Source organism: Acanthochromis polyacanthus, chromosome 8 (genome assembly GCF_021347895.1).
Source record: "Acanthochromis polyacanthus isolate Apoly-LR-REF ecotype Palm Island chromosome 8, KAUST_Apoly_ChrSc, whole genome shotgun sequence".
Classification (NCBI taxonomy): Eukaryota; Metazoa; Chordata; class Actinopteri; family Pomacentridae; genus Acanthochromis; species Acanthochromis polyacanthus.
In genome coordinates, this window is record NC_067120.1 from 26,740,986 (window position 1) to 26,768,107 (window position 27,122).

At 41.2% G+C, this 27,122-nt stretch overlaps 2 protein-coding genes across 5 annotated transcripts in view; both read right to left on the bottom strand.

Moving 5' to 3' along the window:
* Positions 1–1,116: 1,116 nt before the first annotated feature.
* LOC127534984 (uncharacterized) lies at positions 1,117–10,187 on the bottom strand. Its single transcript, XM_051951567.1, has 2 exons — positions 6,210–10,187; positions 1,117–6,125 (listed from the first exon to the last, which is right to left on the bottom strand). Exons 1-2 carry the CDS (start codon positions 8,150–8,152, stop codon positions 6,071–6,073), a joined length of 1,998 nt encoding a protein of 665 aa, XP_051807527.1. The 5' UTR covers positions 8,153–10,187; the 3' UTR covers positions 1,117–6,070.
* A 5,151-nt stretch (positions 10,188–15,338) lies between these two features.
* Positions 15,339–27,122, bottom strand: part of iqub (IQ motif and ubiquitin domain containing) — a 54,641-nt gene continuing 42,857 nt past the window's right edge. For 3 of the 4 annotated variants that reach the window (XM_051951564.1, XM_051951566.1, XM_051951563.1), the window contains 6 exons: positions 19,275–19,485; positions 19,021–19,196; positions 17,770–17,940; positions 16,833–17,339; positions 16,500–16,685; positions 15,339–15,726 (listed from right to left, as the gene is read on the bottom strand). In XM_051951564.1, coding sequence (XP_051807524.1) covers positions 15,523–15,726; positions 16,500–16,685; positions 16,833–17,339; positions 17,770–17,940; positions 19,021–19,196; positions 19,275–19,485 — 1,455 coding nt within the window. In that variant the 3' untranslated portion in view covers positions 15,339–15,522. The remainder of the gene's footprint in view (positions 15,727–16,499; positions 16,686–16,832; positions 17,340–17,769; positions 17,941–19,020; positions 19,197–19,274; positions 19,486–27,122) is intronic. The other variant, XM_051951565.1, reaches the window with a different exon arrangement.

A 27,122-nucleotide genomic window follows, 5' to 3' on the forward strand; every position in this document is an offset into this window, starting at 1 on the left:
GCTCAGGAACAGCATTTTAAGCACAGACAAATTATATGGGCTGTATTAACGTGAAGTTCATGTTGACACACAAATTACTTCTTCAGAATGACTTGAAATGCAAAAAATATGAAGGCAAATGATGTTAAAAGTGTTTTTGTTTGAAGGAATTGCATGGAAAGCATATTTGACCAAACTGTGCATATGACTTCAGGAACAGCATTTGAAGCTGAAAAAAATCATCAGGACTGCTTTAACGTGAAGTTCATGTTGACACACAAATTACTTCTTCAGAATGACTTGAAATGCGAAAAATATGAAGGCAAATGATGTTAAAAGTGTTTTTGTTTGAAGGAATTGCATGAACAGCATATTTGACCAAACTGTGCATATGAGCTCAGGAACAGCATTTGAAGCTGAGAAAAATTATCAGGGCTGCTTTAACGTGAAGTTCATGTTGACACACAAATGACTTCTTCAGAATGACTTGAAATGCGAGAAATATGAAGGCCAATGATGTTCAAGGTGTTCTGGTTTGAAGGGATGCATTTACAGTGTATTTGACCAAACTGTGCATTTCAGCTCAGGAACAGCATTTTAAGCACAGACAAATTATCAGGGCTGTATTAACGTGAAGTTCATGTTGACACACAAATTACTTCTTCAGAATGACTTGAAATGCGATAAGTATGAAGGCAAATGATGTTAAAAGTGTTTTTGTTTGAAGGAATTGCATGGACAGCATATTTGACCAAACTGTGCATATGAGCTCAGGAACAGCATTTGAAGCTGAGAAAAATCATCAGGGCTGCTTTAACGTGAAGTTCATGTTGACACACAAATGACTTCTTCAGAATGACTTGAAATGCGATAAATATGAAGGCAAATGATGTTCAAGGTGTTCTGGTTTGAAGGGATGCATTTACAGTGTATTTGACCAAACTGTGCATTTCAGCTCAGGAACAGCATTTTAAGCACAGACAAATTATCAGGGCTGCTTTAACGTGAAGTTCATGTTGACACATAATTTGTTTCTTCAGAATGACTTGATAGTTTTAAAATATGACGGCAAATGATGTTTGAGTTGACTTGGTTTGAAAGAATTGCATGGACAGCATATTTGACCAAACTGTGCATATGAGCTCAGGAACAGCATTTGAAGCTGAGAAAAATCATCAGGACTGCTTTAACGTGAAGTTCATGTTGACACACAAATTACTTTTTCAGAATGACTTGAAATGCTAGAAATATGAAGGCCAATGATGTTCAAGGTGTTCTGGTTTGAAGGGATGCATTTACAGTGTATTTGACCAAACTGTGCATTTCAGCTCAGGAATAGCATTTTAAGCACAGACAAATTATCAGTGCTTTATTAACGTGAAGTTCATGTTGACACACAAATTACTTCTTCAGAATGACTTGAAATGCGATAAGTATGAAGGCAAATGATGTTAAAAGTGTTTTTGTTTGAAGGAATTGCATGGACAGCATATTTGACCAAACTGTGCATATGAGCTCAGGAACAGCATTTGAAGCTGAGAAAAATCATCAGGGCTGCTTTAACGTGAAGTTCATGTTGACACATAATTTGTTTCTTCAGAATGACTTGATATTTTTAAAATATGACGGCAAATGATGTTTGAGTTGACTTGGTTTGAAGGAATTGCATTGACAGCATATTTGACCAAACTGTGCATTTCAGCTCAGGAACAGCATTTGAAGCTGAGAAAAATCATCAGGGCTGCTTTAAAACCCTTTAAGGTTTGGTCAATTTCCGCCCGAAATTTCTACTGAGATTTACAGAAAGTAAATTGAATGCTGTTCTTGAACTGTTTGGAGTACATGCATGGTTGGGGTCTCATTTGAAAGCTGACAACCTGAATTTTCACCCAGTGCAGTCAGAATTACTCTAGGTGCTACTGGCACAGAGTATTTCATGTTGGCACACACTGAATTAGGATGAATTTTTTTTCTCGCCTACATTTTTTCCCTAATAAAACACCTGAAAATCAGTGTGGCAGCACTGCAACAGCTTGAAAACACAATATTGCCAAAGCCTGGGGTCTTACATAGTTCAGGTCAAAATTTCAGAGCAATACTACAAGAAATGAGTGTTTCACACATGTATTTGTACTGATATGCTCCGCCCCTGTCAATGTTGGATACACTCTTTATACACTGTGCACACTCTCTACAGAATGGTATAAATTCATTTTCACTTCATTTTCCACTTCATTTTCATTCCAAAAACTCATACAGAACTCAAAAAATCACTTCAGATAGGCTTCAGTGTCGATCACACACACAGATTGAGAGGAATACAGAGAAACAGCAGGTGGAGCCCGGAGCTCACGAATGAAATATCATATAAAGCCGCTGGCAGAGGCGGGATTTATATTCAAGCCATTCAGCAAGCTCATTGGCTACCAGGCCTGTCAATCTAACGTTTCCTCCGGCGTGATTTGCTGAGAAACAAGTCAATCAAGTGATGTAATCGATATCTGTCAGACTCGGCCATGGTTGGCTAAATCGCCGAAGTAGGCGGAAACGAGTCACCTGATTGGTTGAAGTCCGGTTTGAAGCGGTCGAGAAACCTCCAGTATCCATTTTGAATCGCGAACAAAGAAAATAGGACCGTGTATGATAAAGTTATAATAGAAAGATGCAGTGAATATGAAACGCACAGCGCCACCACGCGCCGCGTGCACGCGCACGGAGCCGATCGTTTTCTGGATTTTTTACCTATTTCGAGACATGTTTTGGCCAAAGTATTATACTGGATTGTTTCCTCTGGATGGCTAAGCTTGGGTTCTGGCCGGTTTTTGTGGATTATCTTCTTTTATGACCAGAAACGAGCGTCCAAACTGCGTCGACAGGTGAGCTGTGCACGTTTACATGACTTGTTGTTTGTTGGATAAATGTGTTTATATTACCCGCTGTGGTAATCACATCTGAAAGTGGTTTATACCGGCGGATTCATGAGAATCTCAGCTTTCTATGTGTGTATAGTGTTTGTATAATCGTGTTTGCAGTGTCCTTCTATTTTAAAAAAAGCGTATACCGATAAAAAAAACGGCCCGCCCGCGGGCCGCCGTACTTTAACGTGTTAAGTTCATGTTGACACACAAATTACTTCTTCAGAATGACTTGAAATGCGATAAATATGAAGGCAAATGATGTTAAAAGTGTTTTTGTTTGAAGGAATTGCATGGACAGCACATTTGACCAAACTGTGCATATGAGCTCAGGAACAGCATTTGAAGCTGAGAAAAATCATCAGGGCTGAATGAGGGTGAAGTTCATGTTGACACACAAATTACTTCTTCAGAATGACTTGAAATGCGATAAATATGAAGGCAAATGATGTTAAAAGTTTTTGTTTGAAGGAATTGCATGGAAAGCATATTTGACCAAACTGTGCATATGAGCTCAGGAACAGCATTTGAAGCTGAAAAAAATCATCAGGACTGCTTTAACGTGAAGTTCATGTTGACAGACAAATTACTTTTTCAGAATGACTTGAAATGCTAGGAATATGAAGGCCAATGATGTTCAAGGTGTTCTGGTTTGAAGGGATGCATTTAAAGTGTATTTGACCAAACTGTGCATTTCAGCTCAGGAACAGCATTGTAAGCACAGACAAATTATCAGGGCTGTATTAACGTGAAGTTCATGTTGACACACAAATTACTTCTTCAGAATGACTTGAAATGCGATAAATATGAAGGCAAATGATGTTAAAAGTGTTTTTGTGTGAAGTAATTGCATGGACAGCATATTTGACCAAACTGTGCATATGAGCTCAGGAACAGCATTTGAAGCTGAAAAAAATCATCAGGGCTGAATTAAGGTGAAGTTCATGTTGACACACAAATTACTTCTTCAGAATGACTTGAAATGCGATAAATATGAAGGCAAATGATGTTAAAAGTGTTTTTGTTTGAAGGAATTGCATGGACAGCATATTTGACCAAACTGTGCATATGAGCTCAGGAACAGCATTTCAAGCTCAGTAAACTCATCAGGGCTGCAATCACGTGAAGTTCATGTTGACAAAATATTTTTTTCTTCAGAATGACTTGATAGTTTTAAAATATGAAGGCAAATGATGTTTGAGTTGACTTGGTTTGAAGGAATTGCATGGACAGCATATTTGACCAAACTGTGCATTTCAGCTCAGGAACAGCATTTGAAGCTGAGAAAAATCATCAGGGCTGCTTTAACGTGAAGTTCATGTTGACACACAAATTACTTGTTCATAATGACTTGAAATGCGAGAAATATGAAGCCAAATGATGTTCAAGGTGTTCTGGTTTGAAGGAATGCATATACATTATATTTGACCAAACTGTGCATCAGGACCAGCATTTGAAGCTCAGAAAAATCATCAGGGCTGTATAAACGTGAAGTTCATGTTGACACACAACTTTCTTCTTCAGAATGACTTGAAATGCGAGAAATATGAAGGCAAATGATGTTCAAGGTGTTCTGGTTTGAAGGGATGCATTAACAGTGTATTTGACCAAACTGTGCATTTCAGCTCAGGAACAGCATTTTAAGCACAGACAAATTATCAGGGCTGTATAAACGTGAAGTTCATGTTGACACACAAATTACTTCTTCAGAATGACTTGAAATGCGATAAATATGAAGGCAAATGATGTTAAAAGTGTTTTTGTTTGAAGGAATTGCATGGACAGCATATTTGACCAAACTGTGCATATGAGCTCAGGAACAGCATTTCAAGCTCAGTAAACTCATCAGGGCTGCAATCACGTGAAGTTCATGTTGACACATAATTTTTTTCTTCAGAATGACTTGATAGTTTTAAAATATGAAGGCAAATGATGTTTGAGTTGACTTGGTTTGAAGGAATTGCATGGACAGCATATTTGACCAAACTGTGCATTTCAGCTCAGGAACAGCATTTGAAGCTGAGAAAAATCATCAGGGCTCCTTTAACGTGAAGTTCATGTTGACACACAAATTACTTCTTCAGAATGACTTGAAATGCGATAAATATGAAGGCAAATGATGTACAAGGTGTTCTGGTTTTAAGGAATTGCATATTTGAGCAAACTTTGCATTTTAGCTCAAGAACAGCATTTGAAGCTCAGAAAAATCATCAAGGCTTCATTAACGTGAAGTTCATGTTGACACAATATTTTTTTCTTCAGAATGACTTGAAATGCGAGAAATATGAAGGCAAATGATTGTTCAAGGTGTTCTGGTTTGAAGGAATTGCATGGACAGCATATTTGACCAAACTGTGCATTTCAGCTCAGGAACAGCATTTGAAGCTGAGAAAAATCATCAAGGCTGCATTAATGTGAAGTTCATGTTGACACAATATTTTTTTTCTTCAGAATGACTTGAAATGCGATAAATATGAAGGCAAATGATGTTCAAGGTGTTCTGGTTTGAAGGAATTTCATATTTGAGCAAACTGTGCATTTAAGCTCAGGAACAGCATTTGAAGCTCAGAAAAATAATCAGGGCTGCATTAACGTGAAGTTCATGTTGACACAATATTTTTTTCTCCACAACAACTTGAAAGTGATAAAATATGAAGGCAAATGATGTTTGAGTTGACTTGGTATGAAGGAATTGCATGGACAGCATACTTTACCAAACTGTGCATCAGGACCAGCATTTTAAGCACAGTAAAGTCATCGAGGCTGCATTAAAGTGAAGTTCATGTTGACACACAAATTTATTCTTGGTAATGACTTGAAATGTGTTGCATATGAAGGCAAATTATGTGCAACGTAGGGTGACCAGATGGCAATGACTAAAATCCGGGACGCTGTGCCGGGGGGGGGTACACTGTTTTTCTTTTTTCTTTTTTTTAATTTTATTATTATTATTATTATTATTAATTTCGAAGACATTTACACATTTATTTCTTTAGAAGTTATAGTTTTATTTAACAACAAGCATTGTATTTTGACAAGTTGCCCAACTGAAAACAGTTCATTGTAGGCCTGCTTAAAAACAGAACAAAAAAAAGGTAATTTTAATTCATTTAAACTCTTAGCATAGGCCTAATTAATTCATAAACTAAAATCTCTTGGCAACGGTTTTTATTAGATTATGACGTTTCTCCCATATCTCTGCTGCCACGGGTGTTGTCTTCATTTGTTTGCCTATGAGACAAAAAAACGGGAATCAGTGACTGTTATTATAACAAGGTAAAGGGTAAAACGCATCTTTCATAGTCTGGCTTCTACCTCGAAGGAGGCTTTTGTGACGACTCGGTGCTGTTGCTGTATTTCGCGGATGATTTCACAGCAAAGAGGGCCTTCTTGTTCTCCAGGATGAATTTGTAGAACTCTGCACAGGTCATAGCCAGATTCATTTTAATTTTTATCTCTGCACGGACAAGCTCCATTGAACACCTGTTTCGCACGTCAGTCCAAGCGCCTTTCATGATGGAGAAGACCCGCTCTGAGTAAGCATTGCTCACAGGAACGCTGAGGACGAAGGACAATAATTTTGTAAACTGCGGAAACGTGGACGGGGTCTTCAGTACTTGGGCCCAAAGATCGCCAACTGAGTTGCTGCTCGTGTCCAGATGGGCCAATACATTCTTCAGAGCGCAGTTTTCGTTATAGAGCTCATCCAAGTCCAGATGCTCTTCCATGTTAAGAGCGCACACTGCGTCTTTAAGTTTACTGTATCTGATCTCTCTTTGTTCCTTGATATTTAAACACTGTACATTGTAGAGATATCCAGTTTGTGAAAAGTCGAACCACTTCTCCAAGTAATCCACAGCAACTTGTAAGAAAGAGCTAAACTCTTGGCGTAGCCGGTCAACTTTATTGCTGGGAGAGGAAGCCATAATATCATCCACTTTTGTGCCAAAGAAAGCGTCGTTTTTGCGCTGCTGCAGTTTGACTCGGAGGTCGTTCATCACTCCATATACCTCAACTGAAGTGAGACTGTTGCTTTCAAGACTGAGGACAGCTGTGGAGAATATTTTGAGAACATTCTGAAGGAAGAAGAACGTGATTTCAAGCTCATTTGGATCATCTTGTTCGCCATGCTCGTGCCCCTTGAGCGCATCCCAAATGGCACGGGGGCATTCCTCCTGGCCCAGCGACAAAAAATAACTTTTCACAGCAGGCCAGATGCTCACCAGTCGATTTATTGCAGGGAGCAAGCTCAACCAGCGTGTGGGGACGTGGCGTAACAAGGTAAGATACTCCATATCAACAAATTCAAACATTTCTTTTAAACTGGCAACTCTTTTTGCGGAGCAGCTGAAATGGTTGAATGATTTAAGAACTATGTTTTCAACATCGACTTGTAGCACATTGCAGGCCCTTTTAACTGCATTGTGGATGATGTGAGCTGGGCAGTTTGCTGGGATGATCTTGCTGTTTTTCTGCTTTAGATTTTGGTAAACTGAGTGTCGCTTGCCATAATTTACTGGCGCATTATCAGCGGAGAAAGCTGATACGTTGTGGATGAGGAGGTTGTTTTCCTTTAACTTTTTTAACAACATGTCAGTGATTGCATCCGCACTTTCCTCTGCCTGTTCATAGAAATCCAGCACTCTGTTCTGAATGCCTTGCTCTGGGGTCCAAAATCTCACTGAGAGAGGAAATGTTTTCACATTGCCTTTATTTGAAGCATCAGTAGCGATAGAAAAAAAGAGCTGCTCTGTGCCAAGGCTATGGGTGAAGTCAGATGCAAGAGGAGCCAGTACATTGGTGACAAGGGCCTCTGCTTTGGTGCGACCACAGCTTATGAGTTTGGCAATGGCTGAATCTTGGTACAGTTTTGGTGTCAGTTTCATTGCGCAGTCAAGGGACCGGTATGACTGCTGATGAGAAACGCAGTGAAATACAGAAGTTAACTCTGCAGCAGCAACCTTACTGTACACTGAGTCATCCTGTGGCTTGAAGAATGATGATAGCAAAGTGTTGGTCTGTACAGCGTTAGTGTTATTTACATGCTGCTTGCCGCTAGCGTGAGACTTGAGGTCTGACTCTCCCCCGTGAGAAATACTAAAGTCTTTTCGGCACACTTTACAGAACGCCTTATTTACATCCCCAAATGCAGCCGTTACCCATGTATATTTCCTCGTCCATTCCTCTCGGTATTTGCACAGACGTTTTTTCTTTGCTGGGGGTTCATCAGATTTTTCCGGAGCATTGTTCACCTCCATTTTAACAATGAATGTGTGTTAGCATAGCATACATTTCGCGCCTATAAAAAATATAATACAAACGTCATAATTCATGCGCGAGTGACCACTGCGCAGGCTGCAGAAGGCCTGAGACATGAAGGCCTGAGACGAGACGGCCAGGCAGCGGCCCGGCAGTCATGTTTTTGGACCGTGATAACAGGTGTATGGCTAATTTCGGGACAATTAGAGCAAAATTCGGGATCCGGGACAAGCGGCTGAATTTAGGGACTGTCCCGGATTTTCAGGGACGTCTGGTCACCCTAGTGCAACGTGTTCTGGTTTGAAGGAATTGCATATTTTAGCAAATTGTGCATTTCAGCTCAGGAACAGCATTTGAAGCTGAGAAAAATCATCAGGGCGGCATTAACGTGAAGTTCATGTTGACACAATATTTTTTTCTTCAGAATGACTTGAAATGCGAGAAATATGAAGGCAAATGATGTTCAAGGTGTTCTGGATTGAAGGAATGCATAGACAGTATATTTGACCAAACTGTGAATTTCAGCTCAGGACCAGCATTTGAAGCTCAGAAAAATCATCAGGGCTGTATTAACATGAAGTTCATGTTGACACAATATTTTTTTCTTCACAATGACTTGAAATGTGATAAATATGAAGGTAAATGAAGTTTGACTTGACTTGGTTTGAAAGATTTGCATGGACATCATATCTGTGCATTTCAGCTCAGGAACAGCATTTTAAGCACAGAAAAAAATCATCAAGGCTGCATTAACGTGAAGTTCATGTTGACACACAAATTTCTTCTTCAGAATGACTTGAAAATGTGACAAATATGAAGGCACATGATTTTTAAGGTGTTCTGGTTTGAAGGAATTGCATGGTCAGCATATTTGAGCAAGCTGTGCATTTCAGCTCAGGACCAGCATTTGAAGCGGAGAAAAATCATGAAGGCTACATTAAAAAGTGTAATGACATGTTGACACCCATTTGTAATGCATATATGGAATTATAACATACATATACAAATTACATGTAATGTGAATTCAGTGAGCTCTGTAGTATTTTATGGTTGATTAATTTAAAAATACAACAATAATATTGAATTTTACAGTATCAGTGCAGTGGGATTAAACATGTTAAATTCAATTGTACAATGCCATGTTACAAGCAAAAGAACCTATACCTAAGTTATACTATTACACTTTATGAAGGTAGTCACTTTTAACAACTAACATTTCAAAAAACAAAAACAAAACATACATAATACTACCATTAGAATGACTACTAATACTTGTATCCCAATTTAAAGTACTGAAAAGCAAAAAACGATTTTGACATTACCAATGCCATTTTGAGTAAGAATATCTCAGTAACTACAAATATAACCCTGCTGCTTTTTTGTACAGTGATAGAAGACAGATGGAACTGTCTTGTAGAATAATTTGGGGTCTCTGGTACCTGTCCCACACTGAGATTTTTGCCACCAAAAATAGCCAATTAAAAATCTCGTCCAACTTTGGGAGCTCATATTTTTAAATCTGAGGTACCTAGAAAGCTCCAGTTTGCTAAGTTATCACACAGGTTTGTGTAGAATGGAACCCAGGGGTGTTAGAACACTTCTGTGCAGTATTTCTAGTACTTTGAGGGAGATACCTACTCACGAGTGGGGCTTGGTCCCAAACCCCACTCGTGAGTAGGTATCTCTTAATTTTTAGCATTTTTAGCAAGCCCCCATGGCCTGCAAAGTGTAGGGAAACACCTGAGGATGTTTGTGGGGCACTAGCTACATGCAGAGGCCTTGTTTACCAACTCACAGCTCTCTGGTATGTCTAGAGGCTGAGAAATAACCACTTAAAGAGGCAAAAAAAAAAAAAAAAAACGCTTCCGAGGCTTTTTATAGCCCAAATTCAGAAAATTTCAGACCCCCACAACTCAGAAACTATTTGAGCTACAGGCCTACAAATTTGCATAGAAAGTACTTTTCTAATGGCATGCAAATTTAGGACTAATTTGAAAATGGTGCGGCAACCACCATCTGGTGAAACCACACGGAATGACCATATATATGTATATATATATATATATATATATATATATATATATATACACACACATATGTATGTATAGATATAGATATAGATATATAGATATAGATTTTGATATAGATATAAGTATATATAGATATCGATATAGACAGATATAGATAGATAAAAAGAGCATCAGCCGGTCGGACTGCTCCGACAAAACAGGACAAAAACATGAAACAAGGGAAAAAAATAGATAAAAAGAGCATCAGCTCTGACCTAAAAAAATAACCCCAGGACCAAACCACAAAACAAAAAAAAAAACCACAAACAAAAACAAGACCTGGTTGGAAGGGGGGGACTAAGAAGAAAGCCCGTCCGTCGGACCAAACAAATAAACAAAAGCCCGTCGGATGGCTCCGAACGACAAAACTGGACCAAAACACAAAACAAGCACCTTCTTTTTCTCTCTGTCGATTACGCCCCCACCGAGGCGGGGACTGAGTACAAGGGTTAAAAAAAAAAAACACGTTCTGAAGGTGTCGATGTCTGGTCTCCTAGTAACCTGGGGTCGATTACACCCCCACCGAGGCGGGGACCGATCACAAGAGCGCGCTCTTTCTCTGTGTCAGCAGCGCAGCTGACTTTGTCCAGAAGCTCTGTGTGGAGGTTCTGGTAGTGGGAGGCTCTCTGAGCTTTGACCAAACTGATGCAGGAGTGAAGAAACTAAAGTCTTTCACTTAACCTTTGTGCGCAGTCACCTCTATTATTATTATTATTATTATTATTATTATTATTATTACTATTATTAATGACTCCCGTACATGTACAAGAGGGAGAAACAGAGAGAGAGAGAGAGAGAGAGAGAGACGGGGAGAGAGAGAGAGAGAGAGAGACGGGGAGAGGGGCGATAAGGAAGATCAACCTCAAAGCGGCCAGAGAGATTGCCAGTAACCCAGTGTGTGTGCGTGTGTGGGAACAAACAAACAACCAAAAAATTCCTTTCGGCAACACTGACAGCACAAATAGCCAGGCTTCACACATGGTCACGGACGAGGCAGCGCGACCAGAGAGCGATCAGAGAGTGACCAGAGAATGAGATCGACGACAGTGACAGCCAAGACGACGACAGCAAAGATGACGACGACGACATCTACGAAAATTGCTAAGATGACAGCAATACCAGCAGCGATGATGAGGAACCGCGACTACTGCACGACAACAGCACCACCCCCGCCAACAACTGCAACGACACTGCGGCACTGCGGCGGAGCTACCGATGTTCCAAGAAGTGGCCATGACATGCGACCTGCGTTCTCGATCACCCATAAGGTAATGGTGTCGAGCTGGGACAAGCAAGCAGATTCGATTGAGGTGGAAGTAGACAACCTTCGGGTCAAGGTCAAATCTCCCTTGCTGCACCTGCAGTTTTACAAAAACGTGGTCAAGCTGAACAACCTGCGCCCCGAAGCGAGGAGCGCTCTAGGCGCAGCCACGGGGGAACCCCTTTCTGAGCCTTTCGACCAGTCACTGCTCATGAAACTGACAGAAGCACAGCTGGACCTGTGTTTCTCTGGGGAGATCACAGACGCCTTCAAGCTCAAAGTCAAGGTCAAGGCCCAGGAGTGCTGCCTGGAGGAAACCAGGCGCGCTCTGGACGGGGATATCATGGACATGTGTGAGATAGGCAAAGTGAAGCAAAATACATGGTCATGACGATGACCGAGGAGGAGGAGGAGGATGAACCCCCCCAACCAACAAGGAACCCCCAAGGGTTCCTTGTTGGTTGGACGTTGGTCCAGACTGGTCAAAGCATCCTGTCAAACAGAACTTGTTGCTGACAAGTTGTGTTTGACATGTTTTCAGCCAAAACAAACAAACGAGATCGCCGGTGCTGCTGCTACTGACGCGACTACCGCACGACAACAACAGCACCACCACCACTGCCAACAACAGCAACGACAACAAATAAAAAATCTCAAAACCTCGTCGGGAATAGGGGAAAAGAGACCGCTGCTGCTGTTGCTGCTACCACGACTACCGCTGCTGCTACCGCACAACAGCAACAGCGCCACCGGTAGCACCTCCAACAAGAAAGAGAACAAGAATAATAATGAAAACGAGAACAAGAACAAAACCAAGACAGCAGAGTCCTAGAATTGAAACGGCCTCCTCTGGCATTCCAGAGTTCCAGACGAAGGAGACCACCTGACATCACTCATCCACGGGATGAGAGGGGAAGAGCCCGACGATGAGCAGCGCGACTGAGCCCGTGGAGCACGCAATGGCGAGAGAGACAGGGGAGCCCAGTCTCCAGGTCGCCCGGGGGGAAACGATGACAACGAGGACGGTAATTTTCACCTCCACCCGGCTCCCACAGCTCCCGTGGCCAAAGACACGGCGCTCCTTCCGTTTAGCCTTGTTCACTGCAGACATCTTGAAACCTATTTTCTCCTTTTTATTTGGCCTTGAATTGAAATAACGCCATGATATGCCGTCCACAGTGTCCCACTGAGAATGGTAAATGGTAAATGGTTGTATTTATATAGCGCTTTTATCCAAAGCGCTTTACATGATACGACACATTCACCCATTCATTCACACACTGATGGCGGAAGCTGCCATGCAAGGTGCTAACCACAACCCACCAGGAGCAATTGCTCAGGGACACCTCGACATGAGCTCAACGGGCCGAGGATCGAACCGGCAACCTTCCAGTTACAAGACGACCACTCTACCCACTGAGCCATGCCGCCCCCGGCCTCCGTCTGACTCAAGGAGGTCGCCATCGGTGCCCACTTTTGTTGAGGCCAGAGACTCTTGTGATTTGGATCAAGTTTGTCCTTTGAGGATCATTTTAAAGTGAGATGTCAGGGGATTATCAGAGTCTTTTGAGACTTTAGTTTCTTCACTCCTGAATCAGTTTTGGTGTGCTGACCGACAGCGTGAGGTAGAGGAACTGATAAAACCTGAAGAAAGCAGATCAAACCAGGTAACGGTCAAAGAGTTCAGGTAAGAAAAGTCTCAAGAACTCCGTCAGTACCAGAGACCTCCACGGTTCTCGGTGTTTCCTGTCTTCAAAGCGTCCAACCAGAATGTTTCACCCAGAGCTTTGTCTTGTTTGTCGCCACATTCGTTGGGCTAGAAGAGTAAATTATGTGTTTTAAGGCCTTCAAGCGTCATGAGGTGTGGTTGCTCCGCCAACACGCTATGTCTATGTCTTTACATAGTCTCCACGTTTCTGGCGTTCGTCCACCCGGACATCCAGGACACGGTGATTGAAATGACCAATCTCGAGGTGGAGGGTAGACCGCGAGCCCCGGAAGGATGGAGAAGGATGGACATGATGTGGTTTCGCGCGTACCTGGGCTCCCTCATTCTGTCTGGCATCTACAGGTCCAGAGGCGAGGCCTGCAAGAGCCTCTGGGATCCCGACACCGGACGACCACTGTTGCGGTCTGACATGTCGCTAAAAACGTTCAAAGCGTACTCCAGCACGCTATAGTTTGACAAGTTGGCCGCTGCGAGACACGTGTAGGACCTGTGGCTTACCAGGTTGCCGGAAATGTACGTCCCGGGCCCCGATGTCACCGTAGACGAGTGGCTGGTATCTTTCAGAGGTAAGGTTCTCTGTCTTTCTCTCTCTCTTTTTTATTAGTGTGAGTGTGTGTGCGGGGGCTGTCAGAGATGCTACAGTTGCATCTTTGGTAGCTCATAATGACATGATCACTCACTTTTTCTTTTCTCTCCTCTCCTCTCCTCTCCCAGCAAACAACAACAACAACACAGGCTGATGTCCGTTCAGGCAGTACATGCCCAACAAACCGGCCAGGTATGGGCTCAAGATACGGAGTGGCCTGCACCACCAGGTCCAGCGATGTGTGGCAGATGCAAATGTACCTGGGAAAACCCGACAAACGAGGTCCGCCGGACAAGAACCTAGCTTGTCGCGTCCTCATGGACCTGATGCTGCAGCCAGTGGTCTGCCTCTTCGGGGAACGAGGACTCAACAATCTCGGCACTCTTCTTAACAGACCCGAAACACCGCCAGAAATGCGCGATTGCAATGGCAGGGAGATGTTCTCCTCGATGGTCATGATCGCCACTGGTAGCGGAGGAGGAGGAGGAGGAGGCCCTCAGCTTGGACTGATCTCGTACGTGGCCAAGAAGAACAAAAAATGTCCTCATTCTCACAATGGAACAGAGTGTCATCGTCCCTGCCGCCGATCCACCCGAGCTCGTGGGAGGACAATTGGGAGGAGGAGGAGGAGGAGGAAGATGGAAACTCGCTGTGTCTCAAGTACAATCGTATCAAGGGAGTAGTTGACAACTTCGGCCACCTACAGTTGTCGAAGAAAAATGTGTCGCTCATGTCGCCCATGGCCTTATTCTACAACATAGTGGACGTCTCGGCGTACAACGAGTTTGTTGTTTGGCATGAACTTCACCCCATTAGTGGAAAACTCAAGAGAAGGTTGTTCCTGGAAGAGCTGAGCAGAGCCCCTGTTGGGCGACACGAGACACGTCTACCATCCCCAGGGCGCTGAAGATCCGCAACGGAGAGTTTGCTACTGCTTCTGTTGTTGCCAGGATGCTGCCTCCAATGCAGCCTGGGGGATACCGTGAAGACCGCCGCGAAGACGAAGACCGTGTACGTCTTCTGGTCTGCCTTAGGAAAAAAAGGAAACGGTGCCTTTTCTGCTCCAGGAACAAAATCGTCAAGACAAACACAGTATGCCACCGATGTCTTATTCACGTGTGCTCCGGCTGTGTGATTTGCTACTGTCCCGCTTGTGTCACCACTACACCACGAGAAGAAGAAGAAGAGGCAACAAAGGAGCTGACCCCCCTCTCCCACCTGCAGGGTCCAGAACAAGCCCCACCCCCTAAGAAACAAAGACCTCGGCTGACCCCCCCCCCCCCCCCCCCCCCCCCCACCTCCTTCTCTCCAGGGGTCAGACTCAACCCCTAGTTCAAATTATGTCATGGGGCTGGGGTCAAGATCAACCCCATGGAACCTCCGGTTCCCACCGACCACCAGGAGGGAGGGCCAGACTCAACCCCATAACAAAGGTACATAAGGGTTATATCTTATGCCAGCCCCCACCAGAACCTCCCACCCCACCACCCTGCACGCCCACTGGGATTTAACATGCAGCTCTAGGCAGACACTACTTATCTTTTTCTCATTCAGCACTCTTTATTTGTGATCAATTGAATTTGACACATTTAAATGGCATTTGTTTGTAAAAGAAAATACTTCAGCTGCCATAAAAGAGAAACTATATTCATTTGGAATGTTTGTAGAAAGTTACAGGCAATAAGAGGAAACCATCACAGAAGAAAGAAAACCACACGTGTTTCTCAATGAGCAGAGTCTGGTGAAGGATCAGTGGCAAGTCTGTGTGTTGCCATGGTGATGGGCTTGGAAAGGAGTTGGTTGCTCAGCGCAGCAGCTGGCGGAGCAGCTGAGTCCAGGTACTCAGCCATGATGGATATCTGGCTGAAGTAGCGTTGAGCTAGTCTATGTTTATGTTTAACCTTGTGTATGAACGTCATCTCGTAAGCCTAAAGACACAAACAGGAGAGAGTTTATTTGGAAGTAGTAAAACATGTAGACTACTGTGTATCACAATAGTCTATTGTGTATATTGCTAACAATATTCTGATGATTTAGTTTCAATTCATAATTCTGACTTGCATTCAAAACGTACAAGATTTTCGATGTTAATTACAGCACCAGATGTAAATGCATAAAGATGTGTGTCATTAGACAAGATAGACTAGGGCTGCTCCTCACTCTGCATTTTCAGAGTAGAGTCAGAATCACACCTTGGAATGACTAGTTGACATTATGATCCATGCTCTCTTCTTTGACTGTATGGTACGCCTGTAATCATAATCAGTAAAGCTATAGGCCTGCTGTGCGCCTGCTTTATGCTAGGACAGTGTTTACCTGGAAAGGCAGTATGTTGTTGCTGTTGTCAGTCCTGAATGCGCTGTCCTCCATCCAGGGCTTGGGGGTGAGGGGACCAGGTCTCGGGAATTTGGGGGGTGCTATAATGTTACTGGTATAGGGCTTTTTAATGGGGGAGATCAGGCTTTGCAAATTGTCTTATTTTTGCATATGATCTGCTTTTCACAGGCGTTATACAGGTCATGTCATTCAGGCTGCCATGTGCCATGTTACAGTTGTAACTACTTAACCTCAACAGGTCAACTGAGAACTAGTCAAATCCAGGTGCTTTCGACTGAAGGGGCAGTCCTAATAAAGCATCATGTGTCAACATCAGATGAGTCTATATGTTTTGATGTAAGTGTAAATGTTTACATGGACGGACCTTGTTGACATCCTCCACCTCAAAGTGAGCTGAAGCCTCCTCTTTTGACAGCAGTATGCAGTTCCAAGGGCTCCAATCCTTCTGATGCTCCCAGCGAACAAGCATCAGGTTGTAGAGGTCGCTGCTGGCATTGAGGGCTGACTGAGACAACCAGACCACCTCTATCAGGTACCGAATGTCCTCCACCTGAAAGAGATTAAGATGTCAGAGTTCGGGTATCTGCACTACAAAAATGTTGCCGCAAATTCAAAGTCACAGAAAGAATTCTCCTTTGGCTTGGAAAAAAAAGATAATTAATCAAACTTGTAAATACACAGTGAAAGCACAGTTTACCTTCAGCAGGAAGGGGATCTTGGATTCCTTGCTGAGCTGCTGTTCAGCAACTATCAGCCTCCTCAGGATGCTCTGGTAGCAAGAGAAGTCATTGCGCGGTCTAGCTATATTGTCAAGTCTGGTGCAGTCCTTGCAGCGAGTGCTTAGACCTTTGGCAAATGCAATGAAATTGGTAGAGCGCAGGTAACGTTGGCAGGAGCGGCAGAGAAGCACATCCTTATTCAGCTCTGAGGGATTCTGTGGAACCTGGGACAGACACCTAGTTACACAGTGATATTCATTTTCAAGTGTCAAACATACAATCACAGACAAGCAGGACTCTTTCCTCGCCTTCAGCAGCTTGGACACCGCAGGGTTGAACGCTTGTGTTTTGATGTACTGGAGGAACAGAGTACAGATCCTCTTCCTCAACCCCTCTAGATTTCTCGTCTGAACTCCTCGCTTCATCAGATCTACCTCCCTGTCTATCAAATCCACGATGTCTCGGGTCAGCAGGCACTTGTGCTCCTGTCAAATAAGGATAGACAATAATGTTTCTCTGTGGAGCTGTGATGCTTACACTAAACAGGAATTGTGGTATTGTGCTGTACAAACCAGAGGACTAAGGGCAAAATGGACCAGGCAAGGACTTTAATTTTACAGGGTACCATCAAATAGTGATTGGATGGTACCTTTAATGCCACTGTTACATTTCCTGTTTTTGCTATATTTACTATTAGTATAGTTAACAGATTTTTATAGAAGGAAATAGCTTTTTCATGCAGAATTTGAACAGTTTTTTAGATAAGGGAGTGTTCTGCTTCTGAACAAAGCCTGGTTCAGGAGCAGGATTTAGAGTAATACTTTAAATTACTTTACAGTAATACTCTAAAATAATTTAGAGTAATACTGACTGCTTAACAGGATTTTGTGTGTGTGTGCGCGCGCTGTGTTGTACGTTGACAGTGTGTTTAAGTGTCATCAGGATGTGGCTTCTCTGCTCCTGGCTGACAGTGAACAGGCTGATGTTGCTGTAGAGATCTCGGAGCTCTCTGGCTCTGATGGTGTGTAGATTGTCCATCTCAATCAGACGACCATCTGCTGCTCGCCACTGATGAGGGGCTACAGCCTGGAACAAACACACCATGCTGTTAGTGGTGTTTTTACCACTACTAATACTACTACTTCTCCTGCACTCAGAGAGAACGATACCCCCATTTTTCATTAATGTTGCTAACAGAGAGACAGACGGATGAACAGACAGAGAGAGACAAACCAACGCTGATTGTCACCTAACTCTGCCGAGGCACCGCCTCTTCGGCGGAGTATAGAGCTACAAATACCACAGTTGCTGTTTGTGTCCCCCCCCCTCCATTGGCATTGCTGTGTCAATCTGGGCAGAAAAGTGACCTGAATGATTTTTGAATTTGCCTGCTTTGGGTTTTACCTTTTTGCTCTTGATGTGAAGCTTATTTTTAATAATTATTGATGACTTATTGGTTTGTAGCCTTATAATTATTTTTTCTCTTTCTACAACTGTGCCTAATACTCATTTCTGACATTTTGTGTGTAATTATACACACAAAATGTCAGAAATATTATATATTAGATATTCTTGAGTTGTATCTTTCAGTTGAAGCAGCTGGATTGGATCGACACATGAGAAGCTAGTTCAGCTAAATCAACCTGCACCCGTTAGAACTATGGATGTACTTGAATTTTTCAGTGAATATACCTCACCCAAATGTGGTAGTAGGAAACATGGCAACAGATCTAAGTGAAAGTAAAAGAAAGATGAAAGTATGAATTACAATGGTAAAGAGAATGATATTACACGGGATCAAACCCCCAGTGAAAGATGCTGCTGGGAATATTCAAGTCTGGGGAGAATTTGATACACTTGATGGACACCTGTACTGAATAGACTCCATCCAGACCAAGAAGAAGCAGATGTCCATTCAGTGACATCCTCCACCCTCTGGTGTGCATCTTTATGGAGAAATATTTATACTGCAGGAGGATAATGAGCAAAAAAGCTTTGACTTGAAGACCAAAGAAGACCAAGTCGTGCTGACTGTCATGGATTTTCCTCCACAGTCATATGACTTCAACCCCACTGAACAACTATGGGGAACTTGAAAACTGAGAAACTCAAACATGACTAGACGTTGTTTGGAACATTGTGACATTATGGTCAGTGAACTCAGACCTTGTCCAGGAGGTGCTGGATGATTTTGTCGTAGTTGTTGTTCTGGAAGGTGATATGATGGCGTCCAATAGTAGCGATAAGCTCAGTCTCCTGCTCTAGCAGCAAGCACAGAGCTGCCTTCCTCTCAGCTCCTCGCAGGAATGAGTTGATCTGCTGCTCCTCCTCTCTCCTCCACTCTGAAGCACACACACAGGTTAAACATTTTGCTCATCACCACCCTTTACAGATACACAACACTCTCTTCTGAAGCCTACTCTCTAGAGCATGGTACAGCAGGTTGAGGTCCTCCCTCCTCTCTGGGTTCGTCCAGCGCTGACGGCGGTCTCTCAGCTGCTCCTCCTTTTCCTCTCTCCTCTTCCTCTCCTGCATCTGCAGCCAGGTCAGTCGGCGCTGTCGCTCCTTCTTCAGCCTATCCACTGCCTGCTGGGCCAGCCAGCGACGAGTAAATGACTGCAGACAGATCACCTGGGTGGATGATGAGTGATATACTGATCATATTTTATATTTAAAATAAATTCTACACATATTTATGTATAGTGCACTAATTTACCATGTTTACAAGTATGAACTACCGTTCAAAAGTTTGGGGTCACCCAGACAATTTCCTGATTTTCATGAAAATTAATACTTTTATTCATGTGTTAATGTAATTACACAAGTGTTTTCTTCTATCAATTAGCCTTTCAACACAAAAGCTAACACAATGTACCATGAGATCATAGGAGTGATGGTTGCTGGAAATGGGTCTCTGTACCCCTATGTAAATATTCCATTAAAAATCAGCAGTTTTTAGCTGGAACAGTCATTTACCACAGGAACCATGTCTAGACTGTATTTATGATTAATGGTTTCTTCACTGAAAAAAATGCTTTACTTTCAAAAATAAGGACATTTTTAAGGGACCCCAAAATTTTGAACAGCAGTGTTAATCTTAAAAGTGAAAAGCCTTAAAAACCATCAAATCATGGGATGAAACTGACTCTCATGATGGTCACCTGAAGAAGGGAAGATCAAGAGTTCCATCTTTTGCAGTGAAGAAGTTCATTACACTTAGCAGCATGAGACTGTAAAGTAATACCTGTGTAATACTTTGTAATGTGTACTCCTGGGCTCTTGCACACATTTGCCACACTCTGCTATAATTTTTCCCCACTTATCTGGTTCAAATTCATGACCCAAGTCTTTTTGCCAACTTATTTTCAGACTATCACCATCATTAGTAGTGGCAAGGGCAGCTAATTTATAGAAGTGAGAGGCTTTGCGTTTTGTCAGTGGGAGCTTCATATAGTTTGTTATTTGATTATCAACGAGACTGTATTGTCAGGATTCTCCTCTCACTCCCACTCCCTCCTGACACCCCAAATCCCCTTCCCTATCTAGTTTTCTGCCTCTCTCCCTCTCTTCCCCTCTCCCTCTCTCCTTCTTTCATGGCATGGAACAGATACAACTTCATATTTGCAAATATTTCCAGAAGTTGCATCTATCCATCAAGCCATATCGCTGTAACAGTTGGTTATAGGAAATCATAGGATGATTTCCTATAACAACACATCATCCTCAAATAGGTCAGCAATAGCATTTATACCTTTAGAAGGCCACTGCTCCCAATACAATGACTTTTTCCCAATTCAAATTTCCATATTATGCCACAGTGAAGAATGTTTCTGGATTGCATGCTTAACTTTTGCGTGGTTTTGCCCAAACATCTTCTGAATGCAAAACAACTGGATTTGTAATATTAGCATCTTTTTGGGATAACATCATTACAGGTGTTACTGGAGTGCATAATTCTTCTTCAACAGGGGACATGAGACTCAGCTTTATGCCAATGTTTGGCTTGTTTAGTCATTTCAAAAGCTAAATCAGAAAGACCTAGCCCACCATTTCCTCTATGAGCACAAAGCTCACATTGAGAGTTCTAATTTATCTGCATCTCATGATTGCAATTTAGGCACTTCAATGTCAGCTAAGAACTGATCAATTTGCTCTTGGGATTTAGATATAGAAGACGTGTACCGCATTTTATAGTGTTGAAAAATATTAATTTCTGTAGTCAAACAGAACCATTGTTCCCTTGTTTTATAACTGGAATCACATTAGAATTCATTCTCTTTTTTAATTATATTTTTATTAGAGAACTTTTTGCATACAAAAATACATACAGTGCCATCATAAGTATTCACCCCTTTTGATGTTTTACCCTTTTATTGCTTTCATAAATCAATCATGGTCAATAAAATTTTGCTTTTTTAACAAAAAAATTATTGGAAAAACTCTTTAATGTCAAAGTGAAAACAGATTTCTATAAAGTAATGTTAATGAAAGAAAATTATATAAATAAAAATAATTATTTGCATAATTATTCACCCCCTTCAAGTCAGTATTTAGTAGATGCACCTTTGGCTGCAATCACAGCAGTGAGTCTGTGTGGATAGGTCTCAATCAGTCTTGCACATCTGCCCAATTTTGCTACATTCTTCTTTGCAAAACTGCTCAAGCTCTGTCAGGTTGCGCGGGTATCGGGCATGAACAGCCCCTTTCAAGTCCAGCCACAAATTCTCTATAGGATTGAGGTCTGGGCTTTGACTCGGCCACTCCAGAACATTTACCTGGTTCTTTTTTAACCATTCCTGTGTAGCTTTTGCAGTATGTTTTGGATCATTGTCTTGCTGGAAAATAAATCTTCTCCCAAGACGTAGTTCTCTTGCAGACTGAAAAAGAATTTCCCCCAGGATTTCAGTGTATTTTGCAGCATTCATTCTGCCCTCCATCTTTACAAGCCTTCCAGGTCCAGTTGCTGAGAAACATCCCCACAGCATGATGCTGCCACCACCATGCTTCACAGTGGGGATGGTGTGTTTTTGGTGATGTGCAGTGTTTGGTTTCCGCCAAACATGACGTCTTGTCTGATGGCCAAAAAGCTCAATTTTGGTCTCATCAGACCAAAGAATCTTCTTCCACTTGACCATGGAGTCTTCCACGTGCTTTTTGGCAAACTCTAGTCGAGATCTAATATGACTTTCCTTCAACAGTGGCTTTCTCATTGCCACTCTCCCATAAAGCTTTGACCGGTGAAGAACCCGGGCAGCAGTTGCTACATGCACAGTCTCTCCCATCTCAGCAGCTGAAGCTTGTAACTCCTTCAGAGTAGTTGTAGGGGTCTTGGTGGCTTCTCTCACTAGTCTCCTACTTGCACGGTCACTCAGTTTACAAGGGCGGCCTGATCTAGGCAGATTCACACAAGTGCCATATTCCTTCCATTTCTTGATAATTGATTTCACTGAACTCCGGGGGATGTTCAGTGCCTTGGAAATTTTTTTGTAACCATCCCCTGAATTGTACTTCTCAGTAACCCTTTCCCTGAGTTGCTTCGAGTGTTCTTCTGTCTTCATGGTGTAATGGTAGCCAGGAATTCTGATCAACCACTCTCTGGACCCTTCAGACACAGGTGTTTTACAACTCAATCACTTGAAACACACCCACACCACTCAGATGATCTTCATTTCACTAATTGTGAGACTTTTGACAATAATTTGATGGACCTCTATTGAATTAGACCATTAAATTAAAAAGGGGGTGAATAATTATGCAAACAATTATTTTTATTTATATAATTTTCTTTCATTAACATTACTTTATAGAAATCTGTTTTCACTTTGACATTAAAGAGTTTTTTCCAATATTTTTTTTGTTAAAAAAGCAATATATATAATATATATATATATACACACACACACAACTTTTTAAGTATTCCACATTCTTTTGTAACATCTGTTTCTTCCTCTTTTCCCTCTTTTTTTATAAACAAGCAGAACTCATGAACCAAGGCGGCTTATATAATATTCAAAAACAAACGTGAATAAAATTAGTTGTAGTCAGTACAGTCATTTTGTGTCAGGGTAATAAATTCGATCCATTTCCCCCAATTTTAGTCAAACTCAACTTTCCGAGTTCTTAGACAGTAAGTCAATTTTTCCATTTTATATATCTCTAGAATTATTTGAAACCATTCCTTCGGTGTTGAAGGTGATGAATTCAACCACCTTCTAGTAATTGCTTTTTTTTACTACCTGCAAGTAGAGCCCGTATTAGTTTTACATCTTTCGCCCAATTCATTAGTTGAGTAGGACCAAAATATAGAGTATCAAAGTTCATAGGTAAATGGGTTTTAAACACATTGCTCAATGTTTTATGTATCTCCTTCCAGTATGATGTTAACTTGGGGCATTCCCAGAACACATGAAAGTGATTTGCCTCCCTCGAGCCACATTGTTTCCAGCAGGATAGATTAACATTTTTATATTTTTGCTGGACTGGCATTTTAAAATACCTGATAACATGTTTCCAGCAGTGTTCCCTCCAGATCAAAGAAGTGGTTGAAGACCACTGGGACCTGCAAACTTCACCCCACGCTTCCTCGGATAAGTTTAAATTTGCCTCCTTTTCCCACTTCTCTTTAATATAAAAAGTGTTATCACTTTTTGTATAAAAGAAGGCATTGTATAATGTAATAGATTTGCGTGGAAATGAATCACTAGGTGCTTCTAGAACTTTATAGAATTCAGACTCCGTTGTTGTTAAATTTGAGAATTTGCAATTATGGTTAACATAATTTCTCACTTGTAAATATCTGAAAAATTCCTTTTTCTCCAAACCCTGTTTACAGTGTAAATGTTGAAAACTATGTAATATGTGTTTCTCAGAGAACGATAGGTAAGTTGTGAGTCCTTTCTTTATCCAAGACTGAAATGTTTCATCAGTTCTATTAGGGGAGAAATCTGAGTCATATGCGACCCATCTAAAAAGTTTTAACATGTCCTGAATTTCACTAGATTTAACAATTTCCTGCCATGTTAGATTTATCCATGGATTCTTACACTCCTCGAGTTGTTTCAACAGACTCTTATCAGCTATTACAGCCTGCAGAGGAAAACTGACCTTTTGGTTAAATTCTAATTCTTTCCACTTAGCCTTATAATTTGAGTTACACCAATGTAGCAGAGGAATTAGCTGTGAAGCTGAGAAGTATTTCTTTAAGAATGGAAGTGCCATTCCACCTTTTTCTTTCCTCGACTGTAGGGAGTTATATCTAATTCGTGGCCTTTTCTCCTGCCAAATAAACCTAGAAATCAGTTTATCCCATTCTTTAAAACAGCTGTCATCCACTTCCACTGGAAGCGTTCTGAAAATATATAGTAGACGAGGGAGAATATTCATTTTGATTGTATTTATTCTTGAGTTTAGGTTAAGAAAGGGAATGAAATTCCATCTATGAAGGTCTGCTTTGATTTTTGTTGATAATGGTTTATAATTTGCATTAAAGAGTTTGGTGAGATCTTTTGTTAAGATTATTCCTAGATATTTCAGGGATTCTGCATCCCATTTTAGTTTATATTTTCTTCTTAGCTCGTCGGGGACAACAAAATGTTGGGTCATAACTTGTGTTTTTGATATGTTGAGCTTATATCCTGATAGCCCCTAATAGTCAGTAAGTAAGGTCATTAACTCCATAAATGATATTTCAGGTTCCTCCAAAAAGACAAGGACATCATCGGCAAATAGCGCCACCTTCTGTTCAAAACCAGCTACCGTAATTCCTTTAACTAGGTTACTTTGTCTTATCAACTGGCCTAAGGGCTCGATAAACAACACAGAAAGGAGAGGGGACAACGGACACCCTTGCCGCGTCCCTCTCTCCAGAATAAATGGATTGGAGATATCTGCATTGATCTTAATGCGAGCAGTGGGTTTGTCATATAGTGATTGTATAATTCTAATAAAATTAATTTGAAAGCCAAATTTCTCCATCACTTTATATAAAAATCCCCACTTCACCGAATCCAACGCCTTCTCGGCATTTAACCCTACTGTCATAGATTTAATTTGATCCTGCGATGTATGATGTAGAATATGCAATGTCCGTCTTATATTGTCGAGAGTTTGTCTTTGGCGTATAAATCCCATTTGGTCCAAATGAATGATATCCGGTAATATATCCTCTAGTCTGCGGGCTAGAATTGAAGTGAAAAGCTTATAATCTACATTAAGGACACTAATAGGGCGGTAGCTGCCACAATATGTTTTATCTTTACCCTCCTTGGGAATAACCGATATAATAGCCTCCTTCCATGATGGAGGAGTTTCACCTTTTTGCAGGATCCAGTTAAACATGTTCAGCAGTAAAGGAGATAATTGTGACTTTAATGATTTGTACAGCTCAGCAGTGAAACCATCCGAGCCTGGTGATTTGCCTGTTTTGAGTTTAGAAATTGCAGTATCTATCTCTTTTATGGATATTGTTTTTGTTAAATCTTCATTTTGTGCATTCGTTAAGTAAGGTAAGTCCAAAGAGTTCAAGAAGGAGTCAATCTCTGCATCTTCTGGGATCTGAGATTGTGAGTACAAGGTCTTATAAAATGTTTCAAAAATCTCTTGTACTTTCTCCCCCTTATGTTCAACCATCCCTGTATTAGGATCTTTTATTTTATTTATTGTTCTGTCTGCTTGTTGTTTGCGTAGTAGCTGATCTGGCTCCTACTTCATTGTTTTTTGTTTCAAAATTATGTATCTTTTTTGAGTTTCCAGGGTGTATATATCATCAATTTCTCTCTGTATTTTTTTAATTCTAGCTTTAATGAGGTATTTTTAGTGTTATGGCTATCAGTTAACTGAAGTTTCTTTAATTTTCCTTGGAGATAGATCAATCTTTGACTTCTGATTGTCTTCAAATGAGTAGTTATAGAAATAATTTCCCCCCTTAATACTGCCTTAAATGCATCCCATAGGATTATTGGTGACACCTCTCCTTTATCGTTAAGGTCTAGATAGTCATTAATACAGACTTTTAGTTTTTTTTAATGTAGGTAGATGATTCAGTATGTTAGAATTTAATTTCCATAATGTTTTCTTTCTGCTTCTCTCGAGAGAAATAGTCATAGAAATCGGACTGCGATCTGATAAGTCGATTGTGGCTATGCTGCTGTCTTTTACTTTAAACTTATCTTTACTGAACATAAAAAAGTAATCCAGTCTTGAATAAAAAGTGTGGACATGAGTAATACATAAACTCCCTACTAGTCGGGTGAAATTCTCGCCATACGTCTATTACACCAAGCTCACACATAAGTGACTTCATTTTCTTAGTAAGAAGATTATTTTGTGTTGCCATTCCCAATGCGTCCATTGTCAGATTGAATCTAATATTGAAATCACCTCCACAGATAACTATACCCTGGGAATTTGTCATCATATCGAAAACATTACTATAAAATCCCCATTCACTGCCCGGAAGGGGGGGGGAGATAAACATTGATTGGTGTTATATCAACCCCTTCAATCTTCCCTTCAATCTTAACAAACCTTCCATCTTTATCAACAGTCTGTGTTCATAGTTAATTGAATTAGAAATCAAGGTAGCAACGCCCCTCCTATGACTTGATGTATATGAAGATGAATATACATATTTAATATTGACTTCAGGAGCTTATTTTTACAAGATCGGCTGGAGACCGTCTCTTATGCTGCCATCTCTGGCGACCCGGAAGCGGAACCCCCCTAGAATTCATTCTCAATTGTCTAGCTAACAATTTTCCAGATTTTTCTCCCGCCTCATAAAAATGTGTTTTTAATCTAAAAAGTGCCTACTCTGCTTTTTTATTATACATATCATTTAAAGTGAATTTAAGTTTGCAAATCTCCTGAAATTTGACATTGGGAAAATTGGTCAACACATCATTTTCTCTTTTTTATTTCCATTTCTAGACTTCAACATTTTTCAATATTATCGTTCTTCTTTTTTGTTGCTTGTGCTATAAATTTACCCCTGATGTACAGTGGGTACGGAAAGTATTCAGACCCCTTGAAATTTTTCACTCTCTGTGTCATTGCAACCATTTGCCAAAATCAAAAAAGTTCATTTTATTTCTCATTAATGTACACTCAGCACCCCATCTTGACAGAAAAAAACTGAAATGTAGAATTTTTTGCAAATTTATTAAAAAAGAAAAACTGGAAACACGGAAACAGCACGGTTTACACAGGGCCTCGATTCTCGCCCCAGTATTGAACAACTATGCATTTCTCCCTTCCTGTTCTGACCCTAC

Coding starts and splice junctions, on each gene's coding strand:
- LOC127534984 (XM_051951567.1), bottom strand. CDS start 8,152: ATGGAGGTGAACAATGCTCCGGAAAAATCTGATGAACCCCCAGCAAAG. Junction 6,126..6,209: donor TCACAAAAGCCTCCTTCGAG/GTAGAAGCCAGA, acceptor TTTGTCTCATAG/GCAAACAAATGAAGACAACA.